At 44.8% G+C, this 15998-nt stretch overlaps 1 protein-coding gene across 1 annotated transcript in view; it reads left to right on the top strand.

Annotated features, from left to right (window-relative positions):
- Nucleotides 1-15998, top strand: part of ARMH3 (armadillo like helical domain containing 3) — a gene marked incomplete at its 5' end in the record, with an annotated part of 185268 nt that overhangs the window by 31635 nt on the left and 137635 nt on the right. Inside the window, 1 exon segment of the mRNA NM_001159813.1 lies at nt 1581-1641. Within this exon segment, the coding sequence (NP_001153285.1) occupies nt 1581-1641 (61 nt within the window).

The raw sequence follows: 15998 nt of genomic DNA, 5'->3' as shown, positions 1-15998 counted from the left end.
AAAAAGAGAAAGAAAAGGAAGTATCCCTGTAATAGTGATTTTATTTGCACAAGGAACATGATGATGGGCCATTGGATGTCAGTGCCAGTGTCTACTAATTTCCTTTCTTCATTTTTTGTGTGTGAAGCCTATGAGACACAGGAAGAAGGCAGCAGACAAGAATCTTCCCTGCCGTCCTTTAGTATGTGCAGTACTGGGTGAGTTAGTATCATCAACATTGACATTGTTCTGTGACAGCGATAGGCTTTCATGATGAAGATGAAAAGTAGAACCTGTTTGATGTGCTTCTTCCGCAAATAAATTATTAGTTGTCTTTTTTCCCTGGCCTAAGAAACCATGTTTATTGTTGTGTTTGGTAAAGCAACCCCACTTATAGAGTGGTCAATAAAAGGGTCCTGTTGTTCAAAGAAAAAAGTCATTCCAGTGAGACAAATGGCTATGTCTAAACTTGATACATGATTTACAAGATACATGATTTACAAGATACATGATCAAGATTTCAGGCTGGGTGCAGTGGCTCACACCTGTAATCCCAGCACTTTGGGAGGCTGAGGTGGGCCTCCTCAAGGATCACTTGAGGTCAGGAGTTTGAGACCAGCCTGGCCAACATGGTGAAAACCCGTCTGTACTGAAAATACAAAAATTAGCTGGTCGTGTTGGCAGGCGCCTGTAATCCCAGCTACTCAGGAGGCTGAGGCAGGAGAATCGCTTGAACCCAGGAGGCAGAGGTTGCAGTGAGCCAAGATCGCGGCATTGCACTCCAGCCGGGGCGAGACTGCATCTCAAAAAAAAAAAAGATTTCAAATTCTTCCCATCCTTTCTTGGTTCGAATTGATGTGCCAGCTGGCCAGGAGGCTTGAAGTTCATGGTTCACATATACAAAACTTCCCCCTGAGTAAATTAAACTGAGATGAGGCTGATTGAGTTGACAGGTAGGGGGCTGTATCTTGGGTAATTTTTTCTGTCCAGAATTCTGCATTTTCCTCAGGGAATTAGCTGAATTCTTAATCCCATTTCACTTGGATAGTCAGCCCCAGTTTCTAAATCTACTTAATTTTAGAAACAGTAATTAAGGCTATATAATAAGCCTCTATTGACCCAAAGCCCCACAGCCCATTTCAGTCAATATCTGTCTAACTGAGCATGATAGTAAGATGAGATTGACTGACATAGCTTTAGAGCTGAGTCTCTGGTTACAAAAATGTGATCCATAATTTCTTCTCTGAGCTTGCCTCATTGTCTAGTCTCAGAATATGATTTCCCTTTGGCGGTCTGCATTAATGCCATGGGATGAAATATCTATACAATGAAATTCTCCATTTATCTGAATTTATTGGCAGGTCAGGGTATCCTTATGGAGGTCAGCGAGTGAAATAATTTCTTATTACTTTACAAGTGGCAGGTGGTGAACAGTGTTACACAAAGTGCGTTATATAAAATAAGTGTATATGAATAAAGATGTGGTTAGTGGATGCCATTCAGTGTGAGTGCAAGGTGTACTCAGAAGCTTTTTTTCCAACTCAAAGGCAAGAAATGAATTCCATTGTAATTGATCCAGTTTTTCTGTATTCCCCTTTCAGACCTGATGGTAGAGTTTATTGTAACACACATGATGAAGGAGTTTCCTATGGATCTCTATATGTAAGTACCATGGTTCATTTAATGTGTACAAATCTATTTTAAAGAATTGAATGTTAGAAAATTCATGGTCTGTGTAGGCCGGGCGCGGTGGCTCACGCCTGTAATACCAGCACCTTGGGAGGCCGAGGCGGGCGGATCACAAGGTCAGGAGATCGAGACCACGGTGAAACCCCGTCTCTACTAAAAATACAAAAAATTATCTGGGCGCAGTGGTGGGCGCCTGTAGTCTCAGCTACTTGGGAGGCTGAGGCAGGAGAATGGCGTGAACCCAGGAGGCGGAGCTTGCAGTGAGCTGAGATTGTGCCACTGCACTCCAGCCTGGGCGACAGAGCGAGACTGTCTAAAACAAAAAAAAAGAAAATTCATGGTCTGTGTATACTTCAAGAAAAACACATTTGCATGTGGAGAGAAGTGTTAGGGAACATTTTCTGGCCTGGATCTGTACATCTTTTCAGAAGAGGTAATAAGCACAAACCACAATGTGGATTCTGCACATATCTGCATGATCACTTCTAGGCACACTGCATGAAGAGAGAGCCGACACATGAATATAGTGATCGCAGGGGGCTGTTGTAATCAAAGATATGCAATACCAGCAGACCACTTAGTTGTCTCTGAGCTTTCACATTAGGTAGGAAGAATTTAGAGAGAGAGAGCGCTTCTGATCCATTCTTAGCCTACATTGTCCTGACAGCCTAGCTGGAGCCCTATTAGCTGGGCAGATTATGTCTCCAGTGGCCTGGCCGGGAGATTCCTGCCTCCTGAGGAGATCTGATTGACCATCACAGTTTTTTGTTTTTGTTTTTGTTTTTGTTTTGAGACAGAGTCTCACTCTGTTGCCTAGGCTGGAGTGCAGTGGCATGATCTCGGCTCACTGCAACCTCTGTTTCCCAGGTTCAAGTGATTCTTCTGCCTCAGCCTCCCAAGTAGCTGGAATTACAGGTACACACCACTGTGTCCTGCTAATTTTTGTATTTTTACTAGAGATGGGGTTTCACCATCTTGGCCAGGCTGGTCTCTAACTCCTGACTTCAGGTGATCCGCCCACTTCAGCCTCCCAGTGTGCTGGGACTACAGGCATGAGCCACCACACCTGGCCAACCATCACAATTCTTTATAATGAGCACAACTGGAGGCAACTCAGAATCATAATATTTTCTTTTTACTTTGTGACAGGGCCTTACTGTGTTGCCCAGGCTGGTCTTCAACTCCTAGGCTCAAGCAGTCCTCCCACCTCAGCCTCCCAAAGTAGCTGGGACTACAGGTGTGTGCCATTACACTTAGCCATCATCATATTTTAATAAAGTTTAAACCTTAAGAGTTTTCTTTCTCCTTTGCCACTCCTCCTACATTCTTCTCTTTAACACCCAAGAACAGCTGTGCCACATTAATGTGATCTCAAATGTGTATATTATCTTTAGTCCTTATAAAATATCTGAATTGAGTGTGACATCAGAATTGCTACCTCCGTATTTTGGGCAAGAGAGTAATTTGGTGAACAGCAAACTGACTAAACTCCATTGCAGTGCCAGGCCTGGGATCTAGGGAGGTATAAAGGATTTCAGTCTAAATAGAGTAGACCTCTAGCTTGCTTTTTTTTTTTTTTTTTTTTTTGAGACGGAGTCTTACTCTATTGCCTAGGCTGGAGTGCAGTGGCATGATCTCAGCTCACTGCAACCTCTGCCTCCTGGATTCAAGTGATTCTCCTGCCTCAGCTTCCCGAGTAGCTGGGACTACAGTCGCGCGCCACCATGTTGGCTAATTTTTGTATTTTTTAGTAGAGACAGGGTTTCACCATGTTGGCCAGGCTGGTCTAGAACTCCTGACCTTAGGTGATCTGCCTGCCTTGGCTTCCCAAAGTGCTGGGATTACAGGCGTGAGCCACTGCGCCCAACCTTCCAGCTTCTTATATTGCTTATAAACTATACAGTCTTGCTTTCATAGGTCTGAAATAATGATATAAATTTTACTTTTGGGTAAGTAGGTTACAGTTTGCATTTTTCCATACCTTTTGGGTGTTTAGAAGTAAGTCTGATCCTTTATTTCAAGTCAAAGACCAAGAACAGCTGCTTTTTATAACACTTAACAGATGAGTGTTTAGCCTATTTTAGCTGGGGTCCCTGAACTTCATTATCTTAGGGTTCAGATTTGTTTTTGCTATAGACTTCATTTCTGGCTTATTTTATATCCTAGTTTTAGGCTGTGCTATTTACTTTGTAACATGTATTACTGTAGTTTCAATTTTTTCATTTTAAAAGAAAGGAAACTGAGGCTCAGGAGATTAATTACTTTGCCCAGGGTTATTCTGTTAGTAAGTATCATTGCCTGGATTTGAACCCAAATTTTCTTACTATAAATTCTGAACTGTTACCTTCCCAGGTGTATTAGTTATCTACTGCTGTGTAACAAACTACCCCAGACGTAGTGGTTTAAAACAAACATTTATCACCTCACAGTTTCTGTGGTTCAGGAATCCAGGAGAAACTTAACTGGATAGTTTTGGCATAGGGCCTCTCAACAGGATGCTTTTTAAGGAATAAAGGTAATATGCATACTTGAGGATCACATTAACGTGGCACAGCTGTTCTTAAAGAGTGTTAAAGAGAAGAATGCAGAAGTGGCAAAGAATTAAAAAAAACCTTAAGGCTTAAACTTTATTAAAATAAGATGATGACCAGGTGAGTTGGGGCAGCAAGTATCTGAGGTTCTACTGGGGCTCAAAAATCTGCTTTCAGGCTCACCTAATGGTTGTTGGTAAGCCTCAGTTATTCACCACGTGGGTCTCTCCATAGGGTTAGTAGGCATGGCAGCTGTCTTTCCCCAAAGCAGTTAATCTAAGAGAGAAAGAGAAGGGGAGCGAGAGCCCAGGATGGAAGCCATAGTATCACTTATAACCTAATCTCAAGTAACATATCATTCCTAATGGTCACACAGACCAACCCTGATACAGTGTGGAAAGGGACTATATGAGTGTGTGAATACCAGGTTGGGGTCCATCTTGCAGGCTGGTACCACAGTTGCGCAGCTAGTAAGCTGCATAACTAAGGTTAAAATTCATGTCTGTCTGACCCCGGAGGCTGTTCTCTTAATCATGTCTGTGATAAATGATGGAGGAAAGATTTGTATAGAGTGAGTATGCTGACTGGAGCATTAGAGAAGGTATTGGAAGGTTGCATTTGACCTGAGTCATGAAGAAACACTAGGGATTTTCTGTGTGGAGGAGTCAGGGAAGGACATACCACTTAGGGGACCAGCATGTTTAGGTGCTTGGAGGCTTGAAAATGTGGTGTGTTTGGAGAATAGAGCATAATTCCAGGTGGTTAGAGTGTAGAGTGCATGGAGGGAGGATAAGAGAGTAGAAAAAAAGCTTGCCCAAGATTAAGTGGATGATGAGGAACAGTTGAAGGTGGGGCTGATATGATAAGATTGTATGTTCATTACTGTAAAGTTACAGATATATTATCTGTTCACCCAAACCCCCACATTTCTAGCCAATGAACCTGGTCTACCCAAATGTTCTAACTCCCTCCTCGCCCTAGTTCATAACTTCACCCTCAAAAGAGTTTTTATCTTGCCTTGCTTTCTTAGGCGCTTTTTCCACCTGCTCCTTAATTTACTGCCCTGGGGTTAGGGAAGATGGAGAAGATAACGAGGCATTAAGTTGACAGAGGCTGGGCAGAAGGTCCCACCGTCAGGCTGAATTCACTTTCTTCATTACTACCCATGGGCATGTTTCCAGATCTTCCTTCCCCCGCTTCTATCTCCCTTTCCAGTTTTTAGAATTTGGAGCATCAAGTCCTTATCAGGTGAACTTCCTGCTTCCAGCTGGGCAGCAGGCCAGGCTGCTGCTCTCACTTCTCATTATGTACCCCTGTTCGGCAGTATACAGCAGAATGAGAAATTGAAAGCAAAGTGAATTTCTGCCATTTCAGATAAGTTTATAATCTTCATAGTGAAATATGAAGAAATATGGAGTTTGGAAAGACTTAATACTCAAAGCCAGAATCTGGGTCAGAAATGAAACAATCTCACATCTGTGTGTGAATGCTATAGGTAATGATGGGGGAAGGTGCTTATACTGAAGGAAAAAAAAAAAAAGAAAGGTCTTGCCTGGAGCAGTTAAGAGGTAGCAAAACCGAACCAATTACTTTCACCTCCTAGCTATACTCCTTGATTATTGCTGCCACTCTCACTGCCACCACAGGATTGGGGAGTGAGGGGATATAGTCTCTGGGAGAGTAAATTTTCCTTTAAGTTACTCTTAATGGAAAACTTGGACTCTTCTTAAGTCACATATTTCCAAACCTGTAGGTAGGCATCAGAAGAAAGGTACGGACTTCAGTGGGTCCTACAAGGAGATTTCAGGAGAAAGTGGAACTCATTTTGTGTTGAAATAGGAAATTGCTACAAGCATGAAAGAAGCCCCACAGGAAGCACTAAATTTAGAGTCATTCTGCCAGTACATACATATGTGTGTGTGTGTTTATGTGTGTGTGTATTTTATTTTATTTATTTTTATTTTTTTTTGAGACAGAGTCTCTGTGTTGCCCAGGCTGGAGTGCAGTGGCATGATCTTGGCTCACTGCAACCTCCGCCTCCCAGGTTCAGATGATTCTCATGCCTCAGCTTCCCGAGTAGCTGGGATTACAGGTGCCCACCACCACACCCGGCTAATTTTTTGTATTTTTAGTAGAGACAGGGTTTCACCATGTTGGCCAGGATGGTCTTGAACTCCTGACCTCCGGTGACCCATCCGCCTTGGCCTCCCAAAGTGCTGGGATTACAGGAGTGAGCCACCGCGCCCGGCCTATGTGTGTAATTTTTTTTTAGAGGCAGGGTCTTGCTTTGTCATCCAGGATGTAATGCAGTGGCACGATTATGGCTCACTCTAACTTGGAACTCCTGGGCGCAAGCAATCCTCCCACCTCAGTCTCATGAGTAACTAGGACTACAGGCTTGCACCACCATGCCTGGCTATTTTTATATTTTTTGTAGAGATGGGAGTCTTGCTCTGTTGCTTAGGCTGGTCTTGAACTCCTGGCCGCAAGTGATCCTCCTGCCTCAGCCTCCCAAAATGTTGGGATTTACAGGCATGAGCCACTATGCTTGGCCTCCAGTATATATACACACACATATACACATGTAAGTATGTATATATACGTATTATATATACATATATACATATATGTGTATATATAAACCCATGGGATCTGTGTATATATATATGTATATACACGTATATACGTATATATACGTGTATATACATACGTGTATATACATATATTCATATATATGTACGTGTGTGTGTGTGTGTATATATATATGTGTATATCTTTTTTTTTTTTAGATGGAGTCTTGCTCTGTTGCCCAGGATAGAGTGCAGTGGTGCTATTTCAGCTCACTGCAACCTCCGCCTCCCAGGTTCAAGCAATTCTCTGCCTCACCTCCTGAGTAGCTGGGATTATAGGCAAGCACCACCACGCCTGGCTAATTTTTGTATTTTTAGTAGAGACGGGGTTTCACCATCTTGGCCAGGCTGATCTTGAACTCCTGACCTTGTGATTGACCTGCCTCATCCTCCCAAAGTGCTGGGATTACAGGCGTGAGCCACTGTGCCCGGCCTCCAGTATATATATATTTTTAAGGCCATAGCAGTGGTTAAAATTTTCATTCTGCTTGATAAATAGTATAAATTATTGAAACCACAAGGCTAATGATGTCACCTGTTGGTGACTGTGGAGACAGGAACAGAGCCTAGGAGCAGTGCTGGAGTGGATGTGGATAGGTGGTCTCAGAGGTTGGGGATGTAGGTTGCATCTCACTACTGCTCTGGAGTGGCTCAGTGTTGGTGGGATGGCGTTATCAAAGGGGGCCAAATACAGGCCGTCCAGATCCAGGCCATACGAGAGGTGCTGGCATTCAGGAATGTACTGTGTGTGCATAGGTAGTCATGTATGGGCAGCATCTAGTCATATTTGCTGGCTGCAACAAAGCCGTTAGCACCAGGGACCTCATGACTCTTCAGTTTCATGGGAAAATTGACAGACGAGTTTGTAGATTGCTAAGGCAAATCATGCTCAAACAAGGGCATCATTAAGTGACAACTGTATCAAACAGAATCACATCACAATTTCTAAAAATCAGCAAATTATTTGGAAACAATTAGGATGATTTATATTGCAACTTATATCACTTGGTAAGCAATTTTGGTACAGGCTTATGAGTGTAAAAAAACACAGTGTTTTTTCTGTTTTCTCACTCAACAACAACAATCAACACAGAAGACTTCTATGACCAAATGTGGGGAGGGTTTACTTCCTACACACCAAGCAAGCAATCAGTTATGTAGCAGATACCAGCCGGGTGTACTGTATTTCAATTCTGACACTATCTACCTGGAGGTAGTTTCAGATCCCATGGGTTTAGGGCTCAGTCCCTAAGACTGCCCCTGGCTTTCAAAGCCAGTCAGAAGCCCAAGGTTATTTTGCCTGTGCTTCTTTTTATTTTTATTTTTATTTTTATTTTTATTTATGAAGTATTTATTGATGATTCTTGGGTGTTTCTCGGAGAGGGGGATATGGCAGGGTCATAGGATAATAGTGGAGAGAAGGTCAGGAGATAAACACGTGAACAAAGGTCTCTGGTTTTCCTAAGCAGAGGTCCCTGCGGCCTTCTGCAGTGTTTGTGCCCCTGGGTACTTGAGATTAGGGAGTGGTGATGACTCTTAAAGAGCATGCTGCCTTCAAGCATCTGTTTAACAAAGCACATCTTGCACTGCCCTTAATCCATTTAACCCTGAGTTGACACAGCACATGTTTCAGAGAGCACGGGGCTGGGGGAAAGGCCATAGATCAACAGCATCCCAAGGCAGAAGAATTTCTCCTAGTGAGAACAAAATGGAGTCTCCTATGCCCACCTCTTTCTACACAGACACAGCAACAATCTGATCTCTCCTTCCTTTCCCCACACTTCCCCCCCTTCTTTTCAACAAAACCGCCATCGTCCTCATGGCCCTCTCCCGATGGTCGCTGTCTCTTCGGAGCTGTTGTGTACACCTCCCAGACAGGGCGGCCGGGCAGAGGCGCTCCTCACCTCCCAGACGGGGGCGGCCGGGCAGAGGCGCTCCTCACTTCCCAGACGGGGCGGCCGGGCAGAGATGCTCCTCACTTCCTCCCAGACGGGGTGGCAGCCAGGCAGAGGCGCTCCTCACCTCCCAGAGGGGGCGGCCGGGCAGAGGCGCTCCTCACTTCCCAGAGGGGGCGGCCGGGCAGAGGCGCTCCTCACTTCCCAGACCGGGCGGCCGGGCAGAGGCGTTCCTCACTTCCCAGACGGGGCGGCCGGGCAGAGACGCTCCTCACTTCCTCCCAGACGGGGTGGCGTCCAGGCAGAGGCGCTCCTCACCTCCCAGACAGGGCGGCCGGGCAGAGGTGCTCCTCACCTCCCAGACGGGGCGGCCGGGCAGAGGCGCTCCTCACCTCCCAGACGGGGTGGCCGGGCAGAGGCGCTCCTCACTTCCCATACAGGGTGGCGGCCGGGCAGAGGCGCTCCTCACTTCCCAGATGGGGCAGCCGGGCAGAGGCGCTCCTCACTTCCTCCCAGACGGGGTGGCGGCCAGGCAGAGGCGCTCCTCACCTCCCAGATGGGGCGGCCGGGCAGAGGTGCTCCTCACCTCCCAGACGGGGTGGCCAGGCAGAGGCGCTCCTCACTTCCCATACGGGGTGGCGGCTGGGCAGAGGCGCTCCTCACTTCCTCCTAGACGGGGTGGCAGCCGGGCAGAGGCACTCCTCATTTCCCAGACGGGGCGGCCGGGCAGAGGCGCTCCTCACTTCCCAGACGGGGCGGCTGGGCAGAGGCGCTCCTCACTTCCTAGACGGGGCGGCTGGGCAGAGGCACTCCTCACATCCCAGACGATGGGCGGCCAGGCAGAGATGCTCCTCACTTCCTAGACTGGGTGGCGGCGGGGCAGAGGCTGTAATCTTAGCACTTTAAGAGGCCAAGGCAGGAGGCTGGTAGGTGGAGGTTGTAGCGAGCCGAGATCACGCCACTGCACTCCAGCCTGAGCACCATTGAGTATTGAGTGAGCGACACTCCGTCTGCAATCCCAGCACCTCTGGAGGCCGGGGCAGGCAGATCACTCGAGGCCAGGAGCTGGAGACCAGCCCGGTCAACACGGCGAAACCCCGTCTCCACCAAAAATACAAAAACCATTCAGGCGTGGCAGCGCGCGCCTGCAATCCCAGGCACCCAGCAGGCCGAGGCAAGAGAGTCACAGGAGCCCGAGGCAGGGAGGTTGCAGCGAGCCGAGATCACGGCAGTACAGTCCAGCTTCGGCAACAGAGGGAGACCGAAAAAAGAAGGAGAGGGGCAGGGGGAAGGGGAGGGGGAGAGGGAGAGGGAGAGGGAGACTTGCCTGTGCTTCTGATGGACCGGCTATAAATTGGGGTTCCTACAACCTCCTCCTTAGGTTTGATTAATTTGCTAGAGTGGCTCACAGAATTCAGGGAAACACATTTACCAGTTTATTACAAAGGATATTTTAAAGAAACATATAAGCAGTCAGATGAAGAGATACATAGGGTGAGGTCTGAAAGGGTCTGGAGCCCAGGAGCTTCTGACCCCGTGGAGTTGGGGTGTGCCAACCTCCCGGCACGTAGATGAATTCTTGTTTGCCTTCCTGTAGGCCTCCATGTGTTTAGCTATCCAGAAGCTCTCCAAACCCTGTCCTTGTGGTTTCTTATGGAGATTTCATTATGTAGGCATGTTTGATTAAATCATTGGCTGGCCATGGTTCATGCCTGTAATCCTAGCACTTTGGGAGGCTGAGGTAGATGGATCACTTGAGCCCAGCCTCAGCAACTTGGTGAGACCTTGTCTCTACAAAAATTAGTCAGGTGTGGTAGTGTGTGCCTGTAGTCCCAGCTACTTGGGAGGCTGAGGAGGGAGGATGGTTTGAGCCGTGGAGGTCAAGGCTGCGGTGAGCCGTGATTGCACCACTGCATTCCAGCCTAGGTGACAGAGTGAGACCTTGTCTCAAAAAATAAATAAAATAAAATAAAATAAAAACCACTGGCCATTGGTAATCAACTTAACCTTCAGCCCCTCTTCTCTCCCTGGAAGTCAGGGCTAGGGCTGAAAGCCCAACTCGCTAATCATGCCTTGGTCTCCCTGGTGACCAGCCCTCATTCTGAAGCTACCTAGGGGAGGCCAGCCGTCAGTCACCTCAACATACAAAAAGACGTCACTTTGGAGATTCTAAGGATTTTAGGAGTTGTATGTCAGGAAACAGGGTTGAAGACCAAATATATATTTTAGAACAGTGGTCCCCAACCTTTTTGGCACCAGGAACCAGTTTCATGGAAGACAATTTTTTCACAGACCTGGGGGCAGTGATGGTTTCGAGACGATCCAAGTGCATAACATTTATTGTGTATTTTATTTCTGTTATTATTACATTGTAATATATAATGAAATAATTCTGTAACTCACCATAATGTAGAATCAGTGGGAGCCTTAAGCTTGTTTTCCTGCAACTAGATGGTCCTGTCTGGGGGTGATGAGAGGCAGTGATAGATCCTCAGGCATTAGATTTTCATAAGGAGCCACAACCTAGATCCCTTGCATGTGCAGTTCACAGTAGGGTTTGTGCTCCTATGAGAATCTAATGCTGCCCCTGATCTGACAGGAGGCAGAGTTCAGGTGGTAATGCAGACCATGGGCAGCAGCTGTAAATACAGATGAAGCTTCACTTGCTCACCTGCCACTCACCTCCTGCTGTGCAGCCTGGTTTCTAACCAGTACTGGTCCGTGGCCTGGGTGTTGGGGACCCTTTTTACAATATCACAAGGTTAGTTTATTAGAGAATAAAAGGGAATGACTTAAAATTTTTCCATGTATGTATTGATTTATAGATTATTTTTCTGTACGGTTTGTAAAATACATGTTTTTTTCTTTTTTTGAGACAGAGTCTTACTCTGGCATCTAGGCTGGAGTGCAATGGCGCAATCTCAGCTCACTGTAACCTCCACCTCCCGGGTTCAAGCAATTCTCGTGCCTCAGCCTCCCAAATAGTTGGGATTACAGGCCTGCACAACCACTCCTGGCCAATTTTTGTGCTTTTTTTTGGTAGAGATGGCATTTCACCATGTTGACTAGTTTGGTCTCAAACTCCTGACCTCAGGTGATCCACCCACTTTGGCTTCCCAAAGTGCTGGGATTACAGGTGTGAGCCACTATACCCGGCCTGTAACATATTTTTAATATCACTGCTGAAGGTACCCCAGTCTTTGTTTTTTTTTTTTTTTTTTTGAGATAGAGTCTCGCTCTGTCGCCCAGGCTGGAGTGCAGTGGTGCGATCTTGGCTCACTGAAAGCTCTACCTCCTGGGTTCACGCCATTCTCCTGCCTCAGCCTCCTGAGTAGCTAGAACTACAGGCACCCACCACCACGCCCAGCTAATTTTTTGTATTTTTTAATAGACGGGGTTTCACCGTGCTAGCCAGGATGGTCTCAATCTCCTGACCTTGTGATCCACCCACCTCTACCTCCCAAAGTGCTGGGATTACAGGTGTGAGCCACCGTGCCCGGCCTGTACCCAAGTCTTTTAAGAGAGTACTATTTAAATAGTTTTTACTAAATTCTGTCTGAGAGGCTCCTGCAAGACCACTTAGGGAGTGAGAAGAACAGAGAGAGATGTGAATAATGGAGCAAGTAGAATAAGCTAATAAGGTAGCAATGGAGGCTTATTATTCGGAGTACTATGAAAATATCTGGAGAAGAGTAATTTTAGGACTTTAGCTTATAAATTTAGTTCAATTCACTTGTATCCTTGGTACGTTGTTAGGCATTTTGTTTATTTTATTTATTTATTTTTAAGACGGGCTTTCACTATGTTGGCCAGGTTGGTCTTGAACTCTTGGCCTCAAGCAATCCTACCGCCTCAGACTCCCAAAGTGCTAGGATTACAGGCGTGAGCCACCAAGCCCAGCCAGTTGTTAGGCATTTTAATTCCTCTACCTGGTGTCTCTGGCTCTCATTCTGCAGAATTAGTAGTGTTTTTTCTGCTTTCTTCTTTTCTCCTCTGCTAAGAGGCCCAAGAAATTAGCTACCCCTATTTTTTTCTTCTTTTTTTTCATTATTTCTTCTTAAAAAAACAAAAAAAAGATTACATGTGCAGAATGTGCAGGTTTGTTACATAGGTATACGTGTGCCATGGCCTATTGACCCATCATCTGAGTTCCCTCCCCTCACCCACCAACCCCCCAACAGGCCCTAGTGTATGTTGTTCCCCTCTCTGTGTCCATGTGTTCTCAATGTTCAGCTCCCACTTATGAGTGAGAGCGTGCAGTGTTTGGTTGTCTGTTCTTGTGTTAGTTTGCTGAGGATGATGGCTTCCAGCTTCATCCATGTCACTGCAAAGGATATGATCTCATTCCTTTTTCTGGCTGCATAGTATTTCATGGTGTATATGTACCACATTTTCTTGATCCAGTCTATCATTGATGGGCATTTGGGTTGGTTCCATGTCTTAGCTATTGTGAATAGTGCTGCAGTGAACATACATGTGCATGTGTCTTTATAGTAGTAGCTACCCCTATTTTAGCTTGATTCCATCAGCTGTCAGATTGATACCCCACAGATTAATGTGGTGTCTGCTAAAGTCAGTAGGGTCTTAGGATATTCTTTGTCTCGGGTTATAGCTGTAGAACTTGAAAGAGTCTCAGGCTGGGCACGGTGGCTCCCGCCTGTAATCCTAGCACTTTGGGAGGCTGAGGTGGGAGGATCACCTGAGGTTGGGAGTTTGAGACCAGCCTGGCCAACATGGTAAAACCCCATCTCTACTAAAAATACAAAAATCAGCCAGGCATGGTGGCAGGCATCTGTAATCCCAGCTACTTGGGAGGCTGATGCATGAGAATCACTTGAACCTGGGAGGCAGAGGTTGCAGTGAGCCGAGATCATGCCACTGTACTCTAGCCTCTGTGACAGAGTGAGACTCTATCTCAAAAACAAAAACAAAACAAAACCCCCAAAAGACAAAAGGAGGAGCTGATTTCATTTACCTGAAACTAGCAGTTTACCTAGGTTCAGTTTTCTAGGAACTTTATAACTTAGTTGTAATAAGACTTAAGCAGTAGCATTCAGTTGGTATACAGTCAAGATTTGTTGAATGAATGAATGAAAAGGGTAGGTCTGACAGTTTCTTCTAAATCTTTTGGTTTGTGTGATGAGCCTGGAGTTCCAGAGGGGTACAGTCCAAGCCTTGGGCCTGTGGCTGACCAAACCCTCCCTTAACTAAAAAAGTCCTAATTTAAGTACTTTTAGGGCAGCGAGGATATGACAAAGTGAGACTTAGAATCTGGATTTAGTTAAGACATTGCATTTTAGGCCATTTAGAAACCTCTATACACTAGGGATTCTAAGGGCTGAGATCATAGTTAATTGAATGTTGAATTTGTGAATTTAAATTGAAAATAGGAAATATAAAAGCTAATCCTCTCAAATGAAGAGTATCAATTTATCCACCTAACATAGGCTATTAAAGTAGACATTTAATGGCTTAATCAAGAATCCAAGCATACCTAGTTATAGACTATATGAAATGAACATTGCCATGAAAGCTGTAAATTGCATATCTTGACAAATATTTGGAAAACATAGGCCACAGAGTTTTTTTTAAGCAGCTTTAAATTATATAATTTAGTGTTTTTAAAATATATTCACAGAATTGTGCAACTATTACCACAAACTAATTTTAGACCATTTTCAATCTACCCTTGCATAAAGAAATCCTGTACCCAGTAGTAGTTACTCTCCGTATTTCTTCCTCTGTCCTCTCCCTCAGGCCTAGATAACCCATGTCTACAAAAATTAAAAACTCTACTTTTTGTCTCTATGTATTTGCCTATTCTGGACATTTTATATAAATGAAATAATAGAATATGTGGATTTTTACTACTGACTTCTTTAATTTAGCATAATATTTTCCATATTCATCCATGTTGTAGCCATTCCTTTTTATGGTTAATATTTCATTGTCTAGAATACCACATCATTGTATTTATTCATTCACTAATTGATAGACATTTGGGTTGTTTGGACTTTTTGGCTATTATGAATGCCACCATGACTGTTTGTATACCAGTTTTTGTGTGGACATATATTTTGTTTTATTTTTATTTTTTTTTAGAGACAGGGTCTTACTCTGTTACCTGGGCTGGGGTGCAGTGGTGCAATCATAGCTTCAAACTCCGGAGCTCAAGCGATCCTCCTGTTTCAGCCTTCTGAGTAGCTGGGACTATAGGTGCATGCCACTGCACCTAGCTAATTTTTAAATTTTTATTTATTTTAATTTTAATTTAATTTAATTTATTTTTTGAGATGGTGTCTCGCTTTGTTGCCCAGGCTGGAGTGCAGTGGCGTGATCGTGGCTCACTGCAACTTCCACCTCCCGGGTTCAAGCAATTCTCTGCCTCAGCCTCCCGAGTAGCTGAGATTACAGGCGCCCGCCACCACGCCCGGCTAATTTTTTGTATTTTTAGTAGAGACGATGTTCCACCGTGTTGGCCAGGCTGGTCTTGAACTCCTGACCTCATGATCCACCCACCTTGGCCTCCCAAAGTTCTGGGATTACAAGGCATGAGCTACTGCGCCTGGCCTAATTTTTTTAGTTTGTAATTTTTGTAGACATGGGATTCTGCTTTGTTCCCCAGGCTGGTCTGAAATTTCTGGCTTCAAGTGATTCTCCTGCCTTGGCCTCCCAAAGCGTTGGGATCACAGATGTGAGCCACTGCACCTAGTCTGTGTTTTTCTTTCGTATACACCTAGTAGTGGAATTGCTGGGTTATGTGGTAGCTCTGTATCTAACATTTTGAGAAACTCCAAACTTTTCCAAAGTGGTTGTACTATTTTTATTTTTACCAGTATTCTTTGAGGGTTCTAATTTCTCTACTATTAACTTCCCTCTGTGATGTGAGAGCCAGAGACACTAGCTAGAGGAATTGATGTGTATTTATAATTCACCATATGAATTTTGGGGGACAGATGTCAATCTGGAACATGTGTGTAATGATTTACTTGCTCTTCTCCTGGCATCAAATGTTCTTTCCATAGTTGTTTCCAGTTTTCTTTTATTATGAATGCTGTTTCTTTGTAAGCATGAAATCTATGTTCATTTGATATGCGAAAGTAGAATCATGTTTTAATATGCCTTTTAAAAATGAAGTTGAACATTATAGAAAAATGTTGGCTTTCCCTGTTCTCCTTTTTTGGGAGTTGGAGGAATTTTTTGACTGTTTCCTTGGCCTATCTTTGTTGTTAGAGGTTGTCTTAGTCTGTTTGCTGTTGCTATAACTGAATACC

This window comes from Pongo abelii, chromosome 8 (genome assembly GCF_028885655.2).
Source record: "Pongo abelii isolate AG06213 chromosome 8, NHGRI_mPonAbe1-v2.0_pri, whole genome shotgun sequence".
Classification (NCBI taxonomy): domain Eukaryota; kingdom Metazoa; phylum Chordata; class Mammalia; order Primates; family Hominidae; genus Pongo; species Pongo abelii.
The sequence above is the reverse complement of the archived record's forward strand: the minus strand, read 5'-3'. Positions and strand labels throughout refer to the sequence as shown.